The 15,942-nt window shown below is 40.3% G+C and overlaps 1 protein-coding gene across 1 annotated transcript in view; it reads right to left on the bottom strand.

The window, feature by feature from the left end:
- The window catches only part of Col25a1 (collagen type XXV alpha 1 chain), a 397,132-nt gene that overhangs the window by 19,041 nt on the left and 362,149 nt on the right, over nt 1–15,942 (bottom strand). The window contains exons 26-32 of the mRNA XM_052179247.1: nt 13,199–13,243; nt 10,626–10,706; nt 9,553–9,615; nt 8,903–8,953; nt 6,875–6,901; nt 1,383–1,418; nt 13–66 (exon numbers count right to left, since the gene is read on the bottom strand). Of these exons, the coding sequence (XP_052035207.1) occupies nt 13–66; nt 1,383–1,418; nt 6,875–6,901; nt 8,903–8,953; nt 9,553–9,615; nt 10,626–10,706; nt 13,199–13,243 (357 nt within the window). The remainder of the gene's footprint in view (nt 1–12; nt 67–1,382; nt 1,419–6,874; nt 6,902–8,902; nt 8,954–9,552; nt 9,616–10,625; nt 10,707–13,198; nt 13,244–15,942) is intronic.

Raw genomic sequence — 15,942 nt, forward strand, 5'->3', positions numbered from 1 at the left:
AGAGGGACTTACTCTTTCTCCTTTGGGACCTGCAGGGCCGTGGGGTCCTATAGGACCATCTGCACCCTAAAAAACAAAGATAAGAATAAAATACTATGAAACAGGTGAGCGACTGGGGTCCCGATTTACTCTGCCTTGCCTGGGAAAATGATGCTTGCAGATGTTTTAGGACAACACACCTGATTTTAAAGCACTTTATTCTTAATGGTTTTTTCATGCCAGTTGTTTTTGAGAAGAAGTCCATGCAGGAGGGATGAAGTATCTAAGTGCATGTTTCAATGAAGAGTCTACACAAAAGTTATATCTCATAGGTTTTCTTCTTGGATGAAGCACCTTCATTTTGTCCTCATCCTTTTGTTTTTCCAGATTTATTTTTATTTTATATGTATGTGTGCTTTGCATGTATGCATGGACATAATGTGTGTGCAGTGTGCATGGCTGCCAGAAAAGGGCACCAGATCCCCTCGAAGTGGAGTTGGAGCTTCTAGGGAGATGATAATTCATGAAAGAATGAAAGAATATAAGAACTCTGGGGTCTGGTGGAAAAAAAAAACCCTACTTGATGGTTCTTAGAACTGAAAAAAAATCAGATTTAGATTCTTTAAAATGAAGTAAGGACTTCAAATATATTTGCTCAACGGTCAGAAAGACTCTGCTTAAAGAAGCAAAGAGTGTAGAATTGTATTTGTAGCTATATGATTACTTCATTTCAACTTGTCTATGGATTCCCATTGCTCGTCTAGCTGTTTGGTGGAGTTTGTTAGAATCTTAGGATATGAAAGAATTCAGAATTTCAAACTCATTCTCATTATCTTAATCATGCTATTACTGCCCCAACTCAATGTTCACCTCCACAAGACTTCTAAGAGGCAGAACTACCAAAAAAAGTGATAAAAATGATGGAAGACACATGATTCATTCCACAAATAGAGACTTGGAAGTCAGTTTTACAGAAGAAATTATATTTCTAAGATGGGCATAAATGTAAAGGAAAAGCAAGTTAAAATAAATTCTTTATTTTTGCCACTTCAGGGTCCCGTGGGATTTTGTGAAGGCTTTTATGAATTGTTTTAGGTTCTGAGACACAGAAGGCAACTGGACTGGTCATTTTCTCACTTGAGTAAAATTTACTCAAATTACTTGAGTCAATTATCAAACTTGGGCTTCTGAAAAATGTTCTGGCAGCTCAGGCTAAACTTTAGAGTTGCAACCCCTTCTCTCTCCTCTCCCCGTTTCTACCATCCTCATCTACCTCCCCCTCTGATTCTGGCCCAAAGTGATGCCTCATCGTCTGGAAAGACCACAAGGAATGAAGGGGTCTTCCCCCAGCACACGATGCATGTCCATGAAGCATCGCAGTACAGGACACGGGGCCGACTCACCCGGGATCCTGGCTTTCCGTCTAAGCCAGATGCTCCCTGGGACGGGGTTGGTGTCGGGGTTGGTGGGTGTAACACGAATGACAAGAACAGAGATTAGTACGAGGCACTGATGAACAAATGCAGCACTTCAAGCAACATAATACACACTCACAGGATTCTGGGATGAATATCACATTGCTACAAAGAGTTAGTTTTTAAAAAGTCACGTGACAATACGTGCCCCACAGGTGACAGCATTTAGTGACATTTCTACCAGGAAATTCTTATCTAAAGATGTGAAAGAGGTTTTCTCAGTGGGCTGCAAAGTACTTGCTGACAATAGACAGTATGGGGGCTCCTAGCTCTACATCCACATGAAATTGACTTTCTAAAGACTGTTACTCATATTTCTTTAGATTCTCAAGAGAAAGTAATGACAATCTCTTAGTAAAGGGCTCTAGATCTCTGGCTACGTTTGTTAAGACGATTTTATGAAGAAAAATGCTGTGCTTTAATATCTCAGGATGGCTTCAGTTTATAAGGGCATTATGTGCTGGACATAAAGTTCACATTAGCTGCCACTAGAGGGACTTCTAGGAACAAGGGGGAAAAATAAAGAATATGTGGGCTCAAGTTAAAAAAACTTCCGGTCTGCCTCTCAGTTGAGCTCAAATAATCTTTATATTGATGTTTGCATGAGAAATGCCTTAAAAACCAACTAATCTCAGATTAATGCATGCCTTTCTTTCTTTTGAATTGAGGGCTACCCAATTGAGATATTAAAAAAAATGTTGCTTTCTATATTGCAAAAGTAACTATAATTCTTCTTGGTTAAGCTCTTCAATAGAAGACTTCTAATACTACTTTAAAGATACAGATTAGATCAAGAAATATTTAGGAATACATTGTGCTAGCGCTTGAAACTCTCTTGGCCAGGCTGGAGAGGGCTTGCCTAGCCTCATGCTTCCGGTGCAGTTAATTACAAAAAAAATGAAAGAAAAAAATTCCAGCTGTCAGTGATGACAACACATAGACTTGGAGTATTTTTAGTTTGTTTATTTTATTACTTTTTACTTAAAAAAATCCTTCATTATGATCCCGTTATGATCAATGCTATACGTGTATAAAATACAGCTTTAGGCAGCAATGATTCTAAACAGTAGGTATTGCTATTGCTTGATTAATGATAACGTTTGACTAAGCTGTCTGTAAAAAAACAGCAGCAGCCCTGAATTTGACAGTAGATAAACTAGACCGAAGGTTTAGGAAATGCAAAGTTCCCTAAGCTTTTTTTTTTTCTTGACATTTTCTTTAGTCACCATTTTAAAACTTGAAGGTCACTGTTAAAGTGCTAATTTTACATTGGTCATAAGATTCTCTAGCTAACCGGGGAGCAGAACTAGCGGCTAACAAATGTTGGGAGATTTTGTGTCTCTAATCCATTGATCCAATTGGCACAATTTAACTTAAATTCTAATACAGAGTTTATATAATTCACTCAAAAGTGAATGTATACAAGAGACCTGCTGTGTCTAATTGATAAGCCATGGTCTATTGTTGGAAGCCTGAAAGCATAGAACCCACAGGAGAAACGAGATAGGTCGTCACCAAAATATTTTATCTCACGTCTCAAATATAGAACTATTTTCTGTTATTGGTTTTATGTCACATTTTACAAATGTAACCTACAGCATTCTTTCCTGACTCTGGTCTGTGCTTACTGAATAAACGACATATTAAAAGCCTGAAATGAAGCCATTACATAATAATGATTTTTTTTTAAAAAATCTTTAAAGTTGTTGTGGGAAGTCTATTGGCATAAAGCATATGAATAGATGAAACCCACTGTTTTGTTATGAATGCAGAAGACTTCTGCAACTACCCACTATTGTCCCATGACCCTCACTGTAGGGAATCTCCAAAACGGACAACATAAAACATATAGAACACCACGTAAGGAGCCACAGCACTGACCTCAACGATGGCCAATTGCATACCTGCCACCGACAGGGGGCGACAGTGTGTAGAATCCAAGCAGATCAAATCAGATCGAGAGAGGGTCTTAACTTCTATGAGGCCATGTTTGGGAGAAGTTATGGAACAATAAACATCACGTTTTAGAGAAAGATGGTGGCGGAACTTGTCCGCCGCCCCACAAGAGCAAGGTGGCATGTATGTAATTGATAGTGATGTAACGTTTCTCACTGTTTGTTATGGGGTCACCCTCAGGCTGTGCTCTGCTCTGACATACCATATGCTCTACTGACGGGACTCTCAACAGTAAGACAGCTACTGAGCAAACCAGAACTGGTACTTTGGGTAGAAAGAAAAATCTTGAGATTGGCACTGAAATGGAAAGTTTTCTTTACTTACTGGAAGACCAAGGGGTCCTCTGTCACCCTTTTGACCTGGTTCACCCTTCAATCCTTTAACACCATTTAACCCTGGTTCACCCTAAATGCAAAAGCAAATGCCAATTTTGGTTGCTATCATGGGTGTTTAAACTGTGAGAGAAGAGACCCAGTCTCTGAAACACTTGCAGATTCCAGTTTTAGGTGACAGCAGAGTGAGGCCACATTGGTTTTGCACCGTTTGTAACCTAACTTAAAACTTTTGACAAATAAAAATCGAGAAAGCAGAGCGCTCAATGTGTTGAGTATCACCAAGAGACGTATAGCTGACCTCATGGATTTTGGGAGTTCTGCATCAAGGAAGTCAGTGCTCCATTGTTTTGACTAAGCAAATGAAAGGCAATCAGAAGTGGAGGATGCCGAAGGGGATCAGTAGGAAAACCCCACTCTGCTGGGATTGAAAACTGGAATATGCAGGACACTGTTACAGACAGACATTTTAAGCCTTTAAGCATTTAGCCCAGGAGAATGGACTGAAAATATAGATCCTAATGTCTGAAGTAATACTATTCTGCAAGTTCTCATTCCTGACATAGCCAAGTCAGATTCCTACATGGATTAATCAATAGAGTAAACCACAAATCGACAGTCCCAGAAGAGACTATGAAGACCAAAGAACTTGAAGATAGTTTTCCTAACTGCCTGTGCCATATTGGAATGAAGGCTATACAGTTTAACACAGGAGGACATCACAAGAGTCCCGATGAGTGATAAATCCTCCTAACTCAGTTTAGCAAAAATCCAGGGATATAACATGCCTATTGTCCATCAGGAATAGCATGCCCAGGACAGAGAAAGCTTGGGCATGTACACTTTTCAGCTTTTAAGTACAGACATTAATTTGTCAAGAAAATGCTGAAAGACTCTGAAAAGGAAGGTGACCTCACTTCATGGAGGTCGTGGTCACATTGGCTCAAAGGGCTCTTAAACTGTAAAAGTACCAGGCGGTCTGCCTGATGGCAAAAACCAGTGTGGTACTTGTAAGGCATAATCTAGAGTCTCACAACATGAGTGCAGGGGTGGGTATAATCAACACCTGCCTAGGAGAAATTGGTCATCCTAAAATTGTGGGAGACACTGAGGCAGATGCACCCATGAAACCATGCTATATATTTAAACTTTCAAAGGGACCACACACTGTAGAGCATAGTGGACTCTGAAGATTTGGGGGAAAGGAGCCTGAACTGTAGCCACAGTTGGAACCCCAAATGTGCTATAATTGATCAGATCAAATCCTGAGGTCACAGTGCCATGGTCAACAATGCACCAAGCCCTTCCATGGCTTGGTAGTCATAGTTCTACACTTGAGGTTCATGGCTTTGCATGTGAGCACATTTCTAGTATGTGGTTTTAAGATGATGAAAAGGGGGCTGGGGAGATGGCTCAGTGGTTAAGAGCACCGACTGCTCTTCCAGAGGTCCTGAGTTCAATTCCCAGCAACCACATGGTGGCTCAAAATGATCTGTAATGGGATCTGATGCCCTCTTCTGGTGTACTCATATAAACAAACAAACAAACAAACAAACGAGTGAACAAATAAATCTTTAAGAAAAAGATGAACAGGATTTCAGCAGGCCATGAAATTCTTTGTGTGGGGGAGTCACACATTGATGGGTGGACATTGCAAAGTTCAACTTAAAAACAGTCAAATCCAGTAGTAAAGAGACAAAACTTCAAATCTATATCAAATTCTACTATTGATTGGCCATCATCTACTTCTGTAATTTGCATTAAGTAAGTGAAATGCCCTGAGTTTGTGTAACTTATCAATTGCAAAGTCAAGGAACTAACAGGTCATCTGAGGTCTTTTCAATTTTATACTTTGTTGACATTAGTAATGGAACTATAACAACATTTTGTTTTGTGGACAAAATACTTAATTTCCTTTTATGTATCCAAAGGATCTCCGGCACTATCTAATTGACTGGTGATAGTGTGCCTCAGACACCACAGGATGAGACCGGTTTTGGTGGCTTTACTCCCAAAGTATAGTTTGGAGTATTTGGTGGCTATAATCATTATAATGATTGATACTCTGTCCACCAGCTCAGCCTGAAGGTAAGTCATGCTGAGAAGAATGAAGTGTCATCTCTTCCACTTCTCGTGTTACCTGCTTGACCCCAAAAGGGAATCCAATGATTCCCACATTAAGCCAGTATTGTTGGCAACCAGGTTCAGCCGGGAGAGCCAGACAGGGGCCTTGCCGACCCCAGCCTGGGAGGCTGCTCTGGGGTTTTGGATTGTCCAGTGCTAATACTGCATTCCAAGGTGCCCTCTAGGTCTCTATAAAAGTAAAGAGCAGGCAGAGACCATCTCCCCGTGTAAGCTGTACGAGTTCCTTCGGGGAGGATTAATTCTCTATTGCTCTTTTCTGCAGTGACATAAACTCTGACATCACAGCCTATAGAGCCCATCCTATTCTAGATGGTGACCGTGGGATGTACAAAACGGAGATGCTAGGTAGCTGAAGCACAAAGATGCAGTAGTATATACAGCAAACAAGACTTTTAATTGAAGCCAGACAGTGGTGGCGCATGCCTTTAATCCCAGCACTTGGGAGGCAGAGGCAGGCAGATTTCTGAGTTTGAAGCCAGCCTGGTCTACAGAGTGAGTTCCAGGACAGCCAAGGCTACACAGAGAAACCCTGTCTTGAAACCCGCCCCAGCCCCCCCAAAAAGACTTTTGATAGCAAACATAGAACTAGAGCCACCATAAAAAGAGAGAAAAAGCTACTGGGTTAGTCTGATATTTTCATTAGGTGACCCTCCCCCCCAATGGCAGATTTTAATACATCATGTCTTTTCTTTTCTTTTCTTTTCTTTTCTTTTCTTTTCTTTTGTTTTTCTTCCTTTCTTTCTTTTTTTAAACTTATATAGTGACAAGGGCAAAAGCAAAATGAAGAATGATTTATTGCCAGGTGATAGCACTTAAACTCAGTGTGAGTCACGTTGGGCCGTGAGAGTTAACATCTGGATGCTTAAAGGCTTAAAGACTGTCAACATTACTTGACAAACAAATAAGACAGGACAGACATGCTTCCGTCATGCTTGCCCGTGATCATCAAGGAAACAGAAATCAAATAATCATGGGATTTGCTGGTACCTTTGGTCCAGGAAGTCCGTGGGGTCCCTAGAAATGGAAAAGCACAGCTTTAATTAAAAACTGACTCATTGCTTCCTTGTAGAAGTATTATATCAGGTATAAAATGAGATGTAAAACAAGAATCTTCTTGTTTGAGCTACAGCCAGAGGCAGGTCAGTGGGATGTTATTTATTACCTACCAAACGTTCCTTCCAGCTCTTGGATTGTTCTATAATAGGAAATTCATTAAAAGCAATTCTCTCCGTTAAATGCGTACGAGAGGGAAAAAGCTGCTGGGGGTTTTCATGGAAGAAAAATTAGGCAAAAAGAAAACCCCTGTTTTGTATTTACATTACAGGTACTTCTCAAATTTCCATTTTATAACCTGATGGCAAATATTTGAGATGATTTGTGATTTTTTTTTCTTATGGAATAGAGGTAGAACCTAAGAGTCAGAAACTTAGTGGGAAAACAGCATCCCCACACCTTGAGTAGGAAGAAAGAGGAGGCCTTTGTCTGTAACTCTTCATGGCCACTGTGTTGAAGAATCTCAGGGAGACTGAAGGTGATAGCCAAGTGTGGCAGTCTGGGGGTCATTCATCAGGAGGGCTAAGTGTTATGATTTGATAGCATTTATGGTTACAGAAAATGCATCCTCTAAGGCTCTCCTAATAGTTGTTTACCAAAGAAAGGAGGTCATAATAAATGCATGAATCAGGATAAAAAGAAAGTTATTTTGCAGAAAATATAAATATAGAAGCTAATTATCAATTTAAATGAACTGAAGGTTATTGTGGATTGCTTTGAACTTTTACAGAGATTCTAATAAGCTATTCAGGGAGATGCATATTTAAATATCCATCAGTGGAATAAAAACAGAGTGAAAAATAACTGACCATGGATGCTGAGATGTTTGTTATGTAAGTTTACATTAATGTTCTTCCTTTTGATAAGCTGTGCATAAACATTTTGGGAGGAAGTATTCATTATTGAGTATCTTAGCTCTTGTTAATAATGCTTTAAAATTCCTTTAAGCTAATTAAGTTTATCATTTGAACACGATGTAGCATTTTCTAACTTAACCTTCTAACTTAAAGTAAAAAAGGCACAGAAATCCCAGAACATGCCATTTAATTAATTCTTAATGAACTGTTTCCTCTTAAGAGAACAAGGTTAAATGAAGTTGTTTGCCAAAGAAAGGAGGCAATTAGTGAGGCCTGAGTGACCAGGCTACCCTGTGTGGCTGGGATCATACCCACAATGCCCTCTCTAGAGTGCAGTTGGAGCAGAGTGTGGCCACAATTGACTTAATCTACATTATTGATGTCTTCCGGTGTATGAAGACACCCAAGAGATGAGTGTAACATTATAGCCTGTGTGCTGTGTTCCTTGCTGTGTCAAAAGCACTTGAAACACTCCGCCGTCCATACTCTAGCCTAAACACAACTGTCAGAACGCCACCGTGTAGAGAATCACACTTTTTCATAGCTGTCGTTCCCACTGGAAGTTCTACAAGGTCAGGGCTGCCGTTTGCGTTGCTCACTGGGAGACAACAGCGGTGAACACAGCCTGGCTCAGTGAATCACCAGAAGTGCCATTAACACGGAAGGAACAGAAAAGATCCAGCGATCTCCATCATCTGTGGAAGCTAGCTTCAGACTTCATCACGCTGTTCTACAGTGTCCTAATCGGATGGGTCAGTGAAGGATCTTAAGCTTCGGAGCTGGTTAGAAACATTCCTCACTGACTCCATTATTGCTTTAACTTTCTGACTACAGCAGTGACCGGTTAAACTGATTTGCAAGTGTTCATACGGTGTCAGAGTTCATACGGTGCATCTGTCTCTCTGCAGCTCTGTCTCTCTCTCTCCCTCTAACACATCTGTTTAGAGGAGTGAAAGACAGCACAGTAAAGTCGCCAAAGTACCTCACTTTTTCTGTCCATTCCACAGAGAGCAGTACAAAACACAAGCTGACTCCATTTTTCTCCTGTAGAACTCATAGACACACAGAGGTAAACGATTACATTTCAGAGACAAGGAAAACTTACCATGGGACCAGGTGGGCCATGGGGACCTGGGGGGCCTGGTGGGCCTATGATCTGCATGTCCAAAAAAGCAAACATGATGTGGTTACTTCATTTAGATAAGGCAGTACAGTGTAGGTCTTGGTCTAGGGTTCTGCTAATGCCATCAATAGTCACAGAGGAGAAAGGACAGGGTTAGAAGTGATATGCTCGACTCTGGCTTTAGAAATTCCTCTATGAGAATCAAATAACTTCAAACACTGCAGCCGTTCTCCGAAACCAGAATAAATCAAAACTATATTAAAAGGAAAGGAAGCAACTGATTATTGAGGAATTCTACAACGCTGCAACCACGGTTAAACCCTCGGTTATTTCGACAAGCACAAATAGGGCTCTGGAGGAAAAGGGAACATGAGTTCTTGTTTCACCAGGCCTTCCTTATAAGCATTATGAGAAATCCATTGATTTTTCTCCCCCAGAGCTCTGCAAAACTGCTTCTAACTCATACAGGGAGAGACAGTGTATCTCAGAAGTGTAAGACCAACCTATATGGTGTATAGTTTGAGCCACCATGCAGATCACAGCATTTCTACTAATGAGTAGCCATGTGGCACAGGGGGATCTAGGCAAACGACAACCCCATGTGAAGGTGAAAGGTCGCCCAATGGACTTACAGAAGGCCCCTGAGGACCTGGCAAACCGGAGTCTCCTTTCTCTCCCTTTACTCCGTTGGCACCCTAAAAATAACCAGGAAACATAGTTTAGCATGAAGGTTAATCCCAGGGTCTAAAGGGCAACTGAACCCATGACTCTCTTGAATTTTTATATTATGCACACAATTCATAAGAAGTTTTATCTCCACACATTTTAGTTCTAAGCAGTAATATTTACAAGAACCCCAAGGATTATGGGTGCTATATAGAGCGAGATACAAAGTAAATAGAAACTATACTGAGCTTGATTTCACAGCATCAAATACACTGGATTATGAATAATATTTTTTTATGCCGTGCTCACTTTAAATAGCGAAGGTGAGACTTTAGTTTCACTGACATTTGTTTATAGTATCTTGTTTGGAAACGGGTAGGAGAGCCAGGTAGTACAGGCCTGAGAGCTTGGATACTTGAGAAATTGAGGCAAGATGATCAAACAGGCAAGGCTAACTCCTGTTTCAGAGTGTGCTCAAGCCAGTCTATGCAAGCTATTAACACAGAAAGGATTGGAGATGTAGCTCAGTGTGTATGGGCAGGTAGGGGCTCTAGGTTCAATGCCTTGTACTGGGGCTGGGGGGAGGGGGAGGGCAGGGAAGTTTCTATGCCTTTTTAAAATAATTTCTAAAATTTTTCTTCTCAAGTTACAGAAAAGCCGTAAACCACAAGGAAGAAACACCATCCCAAAGCATAGACACATAAGACCAATCTGTTCTCTGACAGTTCTGAAGTCTGCTGTGTTGTGCTTGTTTATCTCTTTATTGTGGCCTATTTTATAATAGTTACTTGACTATACATACTAGATTCAAATGGGCTTTATTATCTTCTAAAGAAAATAATTTAGGGGGGTGGGGAAGACACGAACACGTACTCTTTAAATGACTTAACTATAAAGTTTTAGTTCCCTGCTTAGAAAAAACTAAGCAGCAACATTTCAAGTATTTCCCAAATAAAAACAGTACAGCCAAATACAGCTGAAAATATAATTCTTTCCTAGCCTTATTTTAGCAAGAGTACATCACAGTGTGTGCACGTACCGGCAATCCCGGAAGGCCGATTCCTCCTTTTTCACCTGGCATACCTGGGTCCCCCATGTCTCCCTTTGAGCCTTTGAGTCCCTGCAAGTTAAAGAGTTTGCATGTGAAAAGTGGGGTGACATGATGATAGGCACATCCTGGGGCCAATGGGGATTGCAGATATGCCTGCCAAGAGAGGGGACCATGGCCTTTCCCTTCAGGAATTTTCTTTGTACAGCCTTCTACACTGGATCAATAGCACTTCCCCATGTAATAGGATTAAGTTCTATAGACCATTTAAATATGAAAAACATGAACTCAGGTTTTGGCATTAATACTCCTGGTTTCATAAATTTGCTTGGCAACTCTCTGTATCCTACCAGTCCAGAAGACATTGTAATGACTGCAATTCTCAACAGTCCAGCAAACAAACATTTGAACCAGGACTCAGTGTTACAACAGCAAAGGTCCAAGTAAATGTTCCCATCTCTACAGTCGTCCCTGCCTCGTCACTGTGTGTCTAAGTTCTAGCTGTCATCAGTTTCCAGCACCAATGTCCAATCAATGCTTTAATGCACTCAGTTTGTCCAGTGTTCCTGCTATGTTCTCACGACGTCCTGCACGGTGAGCCAGACTGTAATTACTATTCTTTCACAATGAGCAATAGACGTGTGGATTTTGAATGCTAACAAATGTGAGTTGTAGAACACTAACATTAAAATTAATTAATATTTTTAATCGTTTTCATCCTAGCAACCTTGTGGCAACACAACCAGATGGCCATGGTTACTATGGTCTGGACTCACAAGCTGCACAAACCCACTCACTGTAGGGGCAAGAACACATGCTAATTTTGTTAACTATCTTTATCCTGAGTTCAGAATCACATACCGGGGGAGTGTGAAAGTTCCAGCAAAGATAAATGTATCTTGCTGGTTAAGGTTTGGGGATTTTAGCCGGGCATGGTGTTGTATACCTGTAATCCCAGCACTTGGGAGGCAGAGGCAGGTGGATTTCTGAGTTCAAGGCCAGCCTGGTCTAAAGAGTGAGTTCCAGGACAGCCAGGACTACACAGAGGAACCCTATCTCGAAAAAATAAAAACAAAAACAAAAACAAATAAAAAAAAAAGGTTTGGGGATTTTTGTGACAGGGAAAAGCAACACAGTCAATTCAATAGGTTTAGTGGGAGATCAGAGCCTTGTAAATCCTATAGAAAAATACATCCAGTTACTGCATATGTTGTATATGCGGGCATATTTAGCATGTCATTTTGGATTTCTAATTTATTATCCTTAATTACTAACAACGGGTAAAGGCAACCTTACATGTAACCTTTGTCATAGAAAATTGACAAAATTACCTTTCTATAGTGTGTGTTGAATGTGACAGTATATGACTTTAATATCCAACTCCGCTATTAAAAATAACTCTTTTTCTAAAGTGTTTTTTATTTTGTTTTGTTTTTGTAGAGTACTTTCTCCTGAAGAGTGTATTGTTGATTTAGTATTCAAGAATTCCTTTGATCTCTTATTCATTAATTCAAGCTACTTCTTAAATATGTTCAATTGTATTCTTTATTACTCTGTGTGTGGGCCTGAATATGTGTGGAGCCCAGAGGAAGACACCTGACATCTTGGAATTGGGGTGCTGGCTGTTGGGGGTGCTGGGAACCAAACCTAGATTTTCTGCAATGGCTTTCAGTCACCACACTCTCTTTCCAGCCCGTGGGCCATTTCTTGGGAAAATAATAGAAGTCCATATAACCTCACAGATTTTGAAACTAATCCTTGTGGTTTGATCCTGAATGCTGTCTGCATTTTCTTAGTAAAATTCTTAAAAGGCAGAGTTGCCAAGCCACAGCAGACACGCCAAATCCAGCCTAGGGACTGTTTTATATTTATGTTGAACTAAAACAAAAACGTAAGATGTATTTAAGGAAAAGAGTATATGACAGAAACAATATGTACCCACAAAACCTGAAGTATTTAGTGTCTGAACTGTACAGAACCTTTGTCAATGTCTGTATTGAGGACACTCTCAGAGAAGCTACTGTAGTGTGCAGAGCTATAATACTTTACTTTTTGTCTGATTTTTCAAACCATCTAGAAAATTAGGGGGAAAATCATTCAGGAAAAGGAGACATTATCAAATGCCTGGAGTTAAGCAATATTATTATTTGTGAAAACTATGGCCATTAATTTTTGATGTTAAATTGCCTTATTTCACTGAAAAAACAAAACAAAACAAACAACAAAACCCCAAACCAACCAACCAACCAACAAACAAACAAACAAATGACCCCAAAGCTGTTCTGACTGAGGCAGGAATGATTTTAGAGCCTATTAGAATCTGTTGAGGTAGATTGATAGGTCAGTAGTATTAAGAACAAAACCAAAGTAACACATAGCTTTTGTGCCAACCGAACTTATATCTTATTTAAAACCAATCACATTTGTTCCTGTGGAACAAATGTTGGAAAAAAAAGAGACAATGCATCCTGCCAAAAGACATGACTTTCATCTTTAAACTTATATAATAAGAGTGCTGACCAACAATGGTGCTTTAAATAATGGCATATATCCTTGAAAATTACCTGTTCTCCATCAACTCCGGGGATTCCTGGAGAGCCTTGCTCACCCTGATAAAATAAAAAACAAGAGCTTGTTTGTATTTATCATTGCTAAAGAGACCATGCTAGTTGATAAATGTACTGTTTGACTTTTGGTGAGTGCATTTTAGCCTAAGAATATGCTGGCATAGTTCATATATCTAAGCTAAGTGAAGAAAAACTCTTTCTTGAGGATTGTGCATAAAAATACTTCTAGGTAGCAAATATCTATGGCTTTCTTTTCTTCCATCCATTATATACAATTTAATGACTGGCCACACCCTCCAGCACTCCCAGGACTCTCTCAATTATTTTTTTTAAGAAGGAACGAATATGGATTCTCTAATTTCCACTAACAATCAAAACATAACAGGCAGACTACGAAAGAATGGAATGGGAAGTCTGATAATGTACACCACCAGTTTAACTGGCTAAATGTGAATCCTTCACAATGGCTGTGGGTGTGCCTTGCCAGGACAGCCTCACTGGAGGACCTAGTAAATCAGATATCTCAATCATATGAAGTGACCTTCGGGCCCATTCCATCTCCTATACCATGCTAGAAATGAAATAAATGGCTTTTTTAATAGTATGATTTATTAGAATGTGGGACAGACTCAGAATACAGAGATTTATTTTTAAATGGAAGATGTTTAATTAAGGACAAATCTAAACAACATACTAGAGATGATTTGGACAGCACATGTTTAGCCATCCTTCAGTTTTGAAAGAAACTGAACAAAGCCCCTTGAAACGTAAAGCATTTTTTTTTTAGTATCGCTGAGCCATGCGTGCGGATGAGGCTATAAGCCCTCAATTTCTACCCCGCGTAAAATATGAAAAGAGTTCTTTTGGGTGTGAGCAAGCCTTGCATGGAGGGGTTTCCCTGGGGCAGCTCCAAGGCTCTGTTTTCTAGGAAGGGTTGTCTGGTGATATTATAAACCGCAATATTCCGTTGGCTAGAACTGTTTTTCCTGGTAAAAATGTTGAGAGCTGTCGGCCACGGTGTGAAACCTGAGCCGTCCCAGTGTTTAAGGAAGGCCGGATCTTGTGGTTTGAAATGAATGAAATAAAAAAGGCCTCTCCTCATTTTTGGATTTCCGGTTCTTTGTGGCAGTAGCGAAGTTTATTTTGCCACAAACAAGTCTGCTGAGGTTGGATGCACCTGGGTGAGCCCCAGCTTTATTCCGAGTCTGGATACCTGTCAACACTCGAGTCCAATCACCATAGTCTTGCTCAGCTGTTACCTTAATAAATGTGAGGCAGGGAGGCTAAAAGAACAAGATTCATAGACCCCCTCCCCCATCACTCAAACGTGGTTTGCCGGAGGTGTTTGATGTGTAAAAAAATTATAATACCTCTTCTTTGACAGTGGAAAGAGACATGCCATGCATAGGCTACCATCATTCGGAGACGGGGATTCCCAAGTGGGAATGTGTCCTGCACTTAACTCAGGATATGCTGTGCTGTCTCAGAGTGACAGACATGCCCACCTTAGTCATCACGACCTTTTCAAGAAGGGATCATGGGAAATAGAGAGGCTCATCATATAACATGATATTAGTACTAAGATTCTATGGGTGGGTTCAAGATGACAGGATGGTAGACAAGTTGGCAAGGTGGCAGGTGGTGAGGAGGGGTTTGACACCTGTTACCACATGTGCAGATTTCCATATGGCTGCCATCCCTCTGTCTTTTAATTTCAGCTCAAACCCATCTTGGACTCCTAGACTGAAGAGAGGCATTCCCACGCATATCCACCCCCACACTCCCTTTTAAAAATACTTATTTTTATGTGTTTTGCCTGCATGTATGTCTTGATGCTATGTGTGCCTGTTGCCTTCAGAGACCAAAAGAGAGCATCAGATCCTCTGCAACTGGAGTTACATATGGCTGTGATGCTTGAAACGGAGCCTGAGTTCTCTGGAAGAGCAGCCAATGCTCTCAACCACTGAGCCACCACACCCTAGCCCTCATCCCACATGGTCTTAATTAAAGCACTTGATCGATCAGTGCTCATGCCTTTACTGGTCTGTTTCCTACCCTGGGCTCTAAGTTCATAGTCAAACCTCTTGCTGGTCTCTGCAGATTAAAACTTATATCAGATAGTGAACAAGAGATCATAAAAGAAAATAGTTGGAGGTTTTAGTGAGACTGTCTTTTAAGCTAGTTAGTCCCTTTAATTCCTTTAGATCAAGGCCTGGCTGTCTTCTCTTGGCCTCAGAGCTGTGGAGAAATCACAGAAGACCTTGGGCTTTGTGACAGATGAAGTACTTGTTGAGCTTTGGAGAAAATTCTAGTTCTTGAGATTTAGTTATGAGAGGAGATGAAGCAAGAAATTTCACAAAAAGAGAACCTTCAGAGTTCCTTCCCTAGAGTCTATCCCAGCCCATAAAATGATTAAGGATAGGGATCCAGGCAGACTCGCTTGAATGACCTTTGCATATCTCAAGGATAAGGCTATGTAGAGAACTAGTTTAAACATTGTATATCATATATTAAAGTTATATGTACAACATGTTTATGATACACAGAAAATATTTTGGTAATTAGGATCTGTGCTCAGATAGATCTATGCATTTCATACAGACAAGAACCTCAGCAATACACTATTTTATAGTCTTTTAATAGAGAAATAAATCTATATACTGAACATTTGTTTTTAAGTATCTAGAGAAAGTTCAAAAGCTGATGTGTGCATGGATGTGTATGTATAATAGGCACAGCAA

This window comes from Apodemus sylvaticus, chromosome 4, assembly GCF_947179515.1.
Source record: "Apodemus sylvaticus chromosome 4, mApoSyl1.1, whole genome shotgun sequence".
In the NCBI taxonomy this organism is placed as follows: Eukaryota; Metazoa; Chordata; class Mammalia; order Rodentia; family Muridae; genus Apodemus; species Apodemus sylvaticus.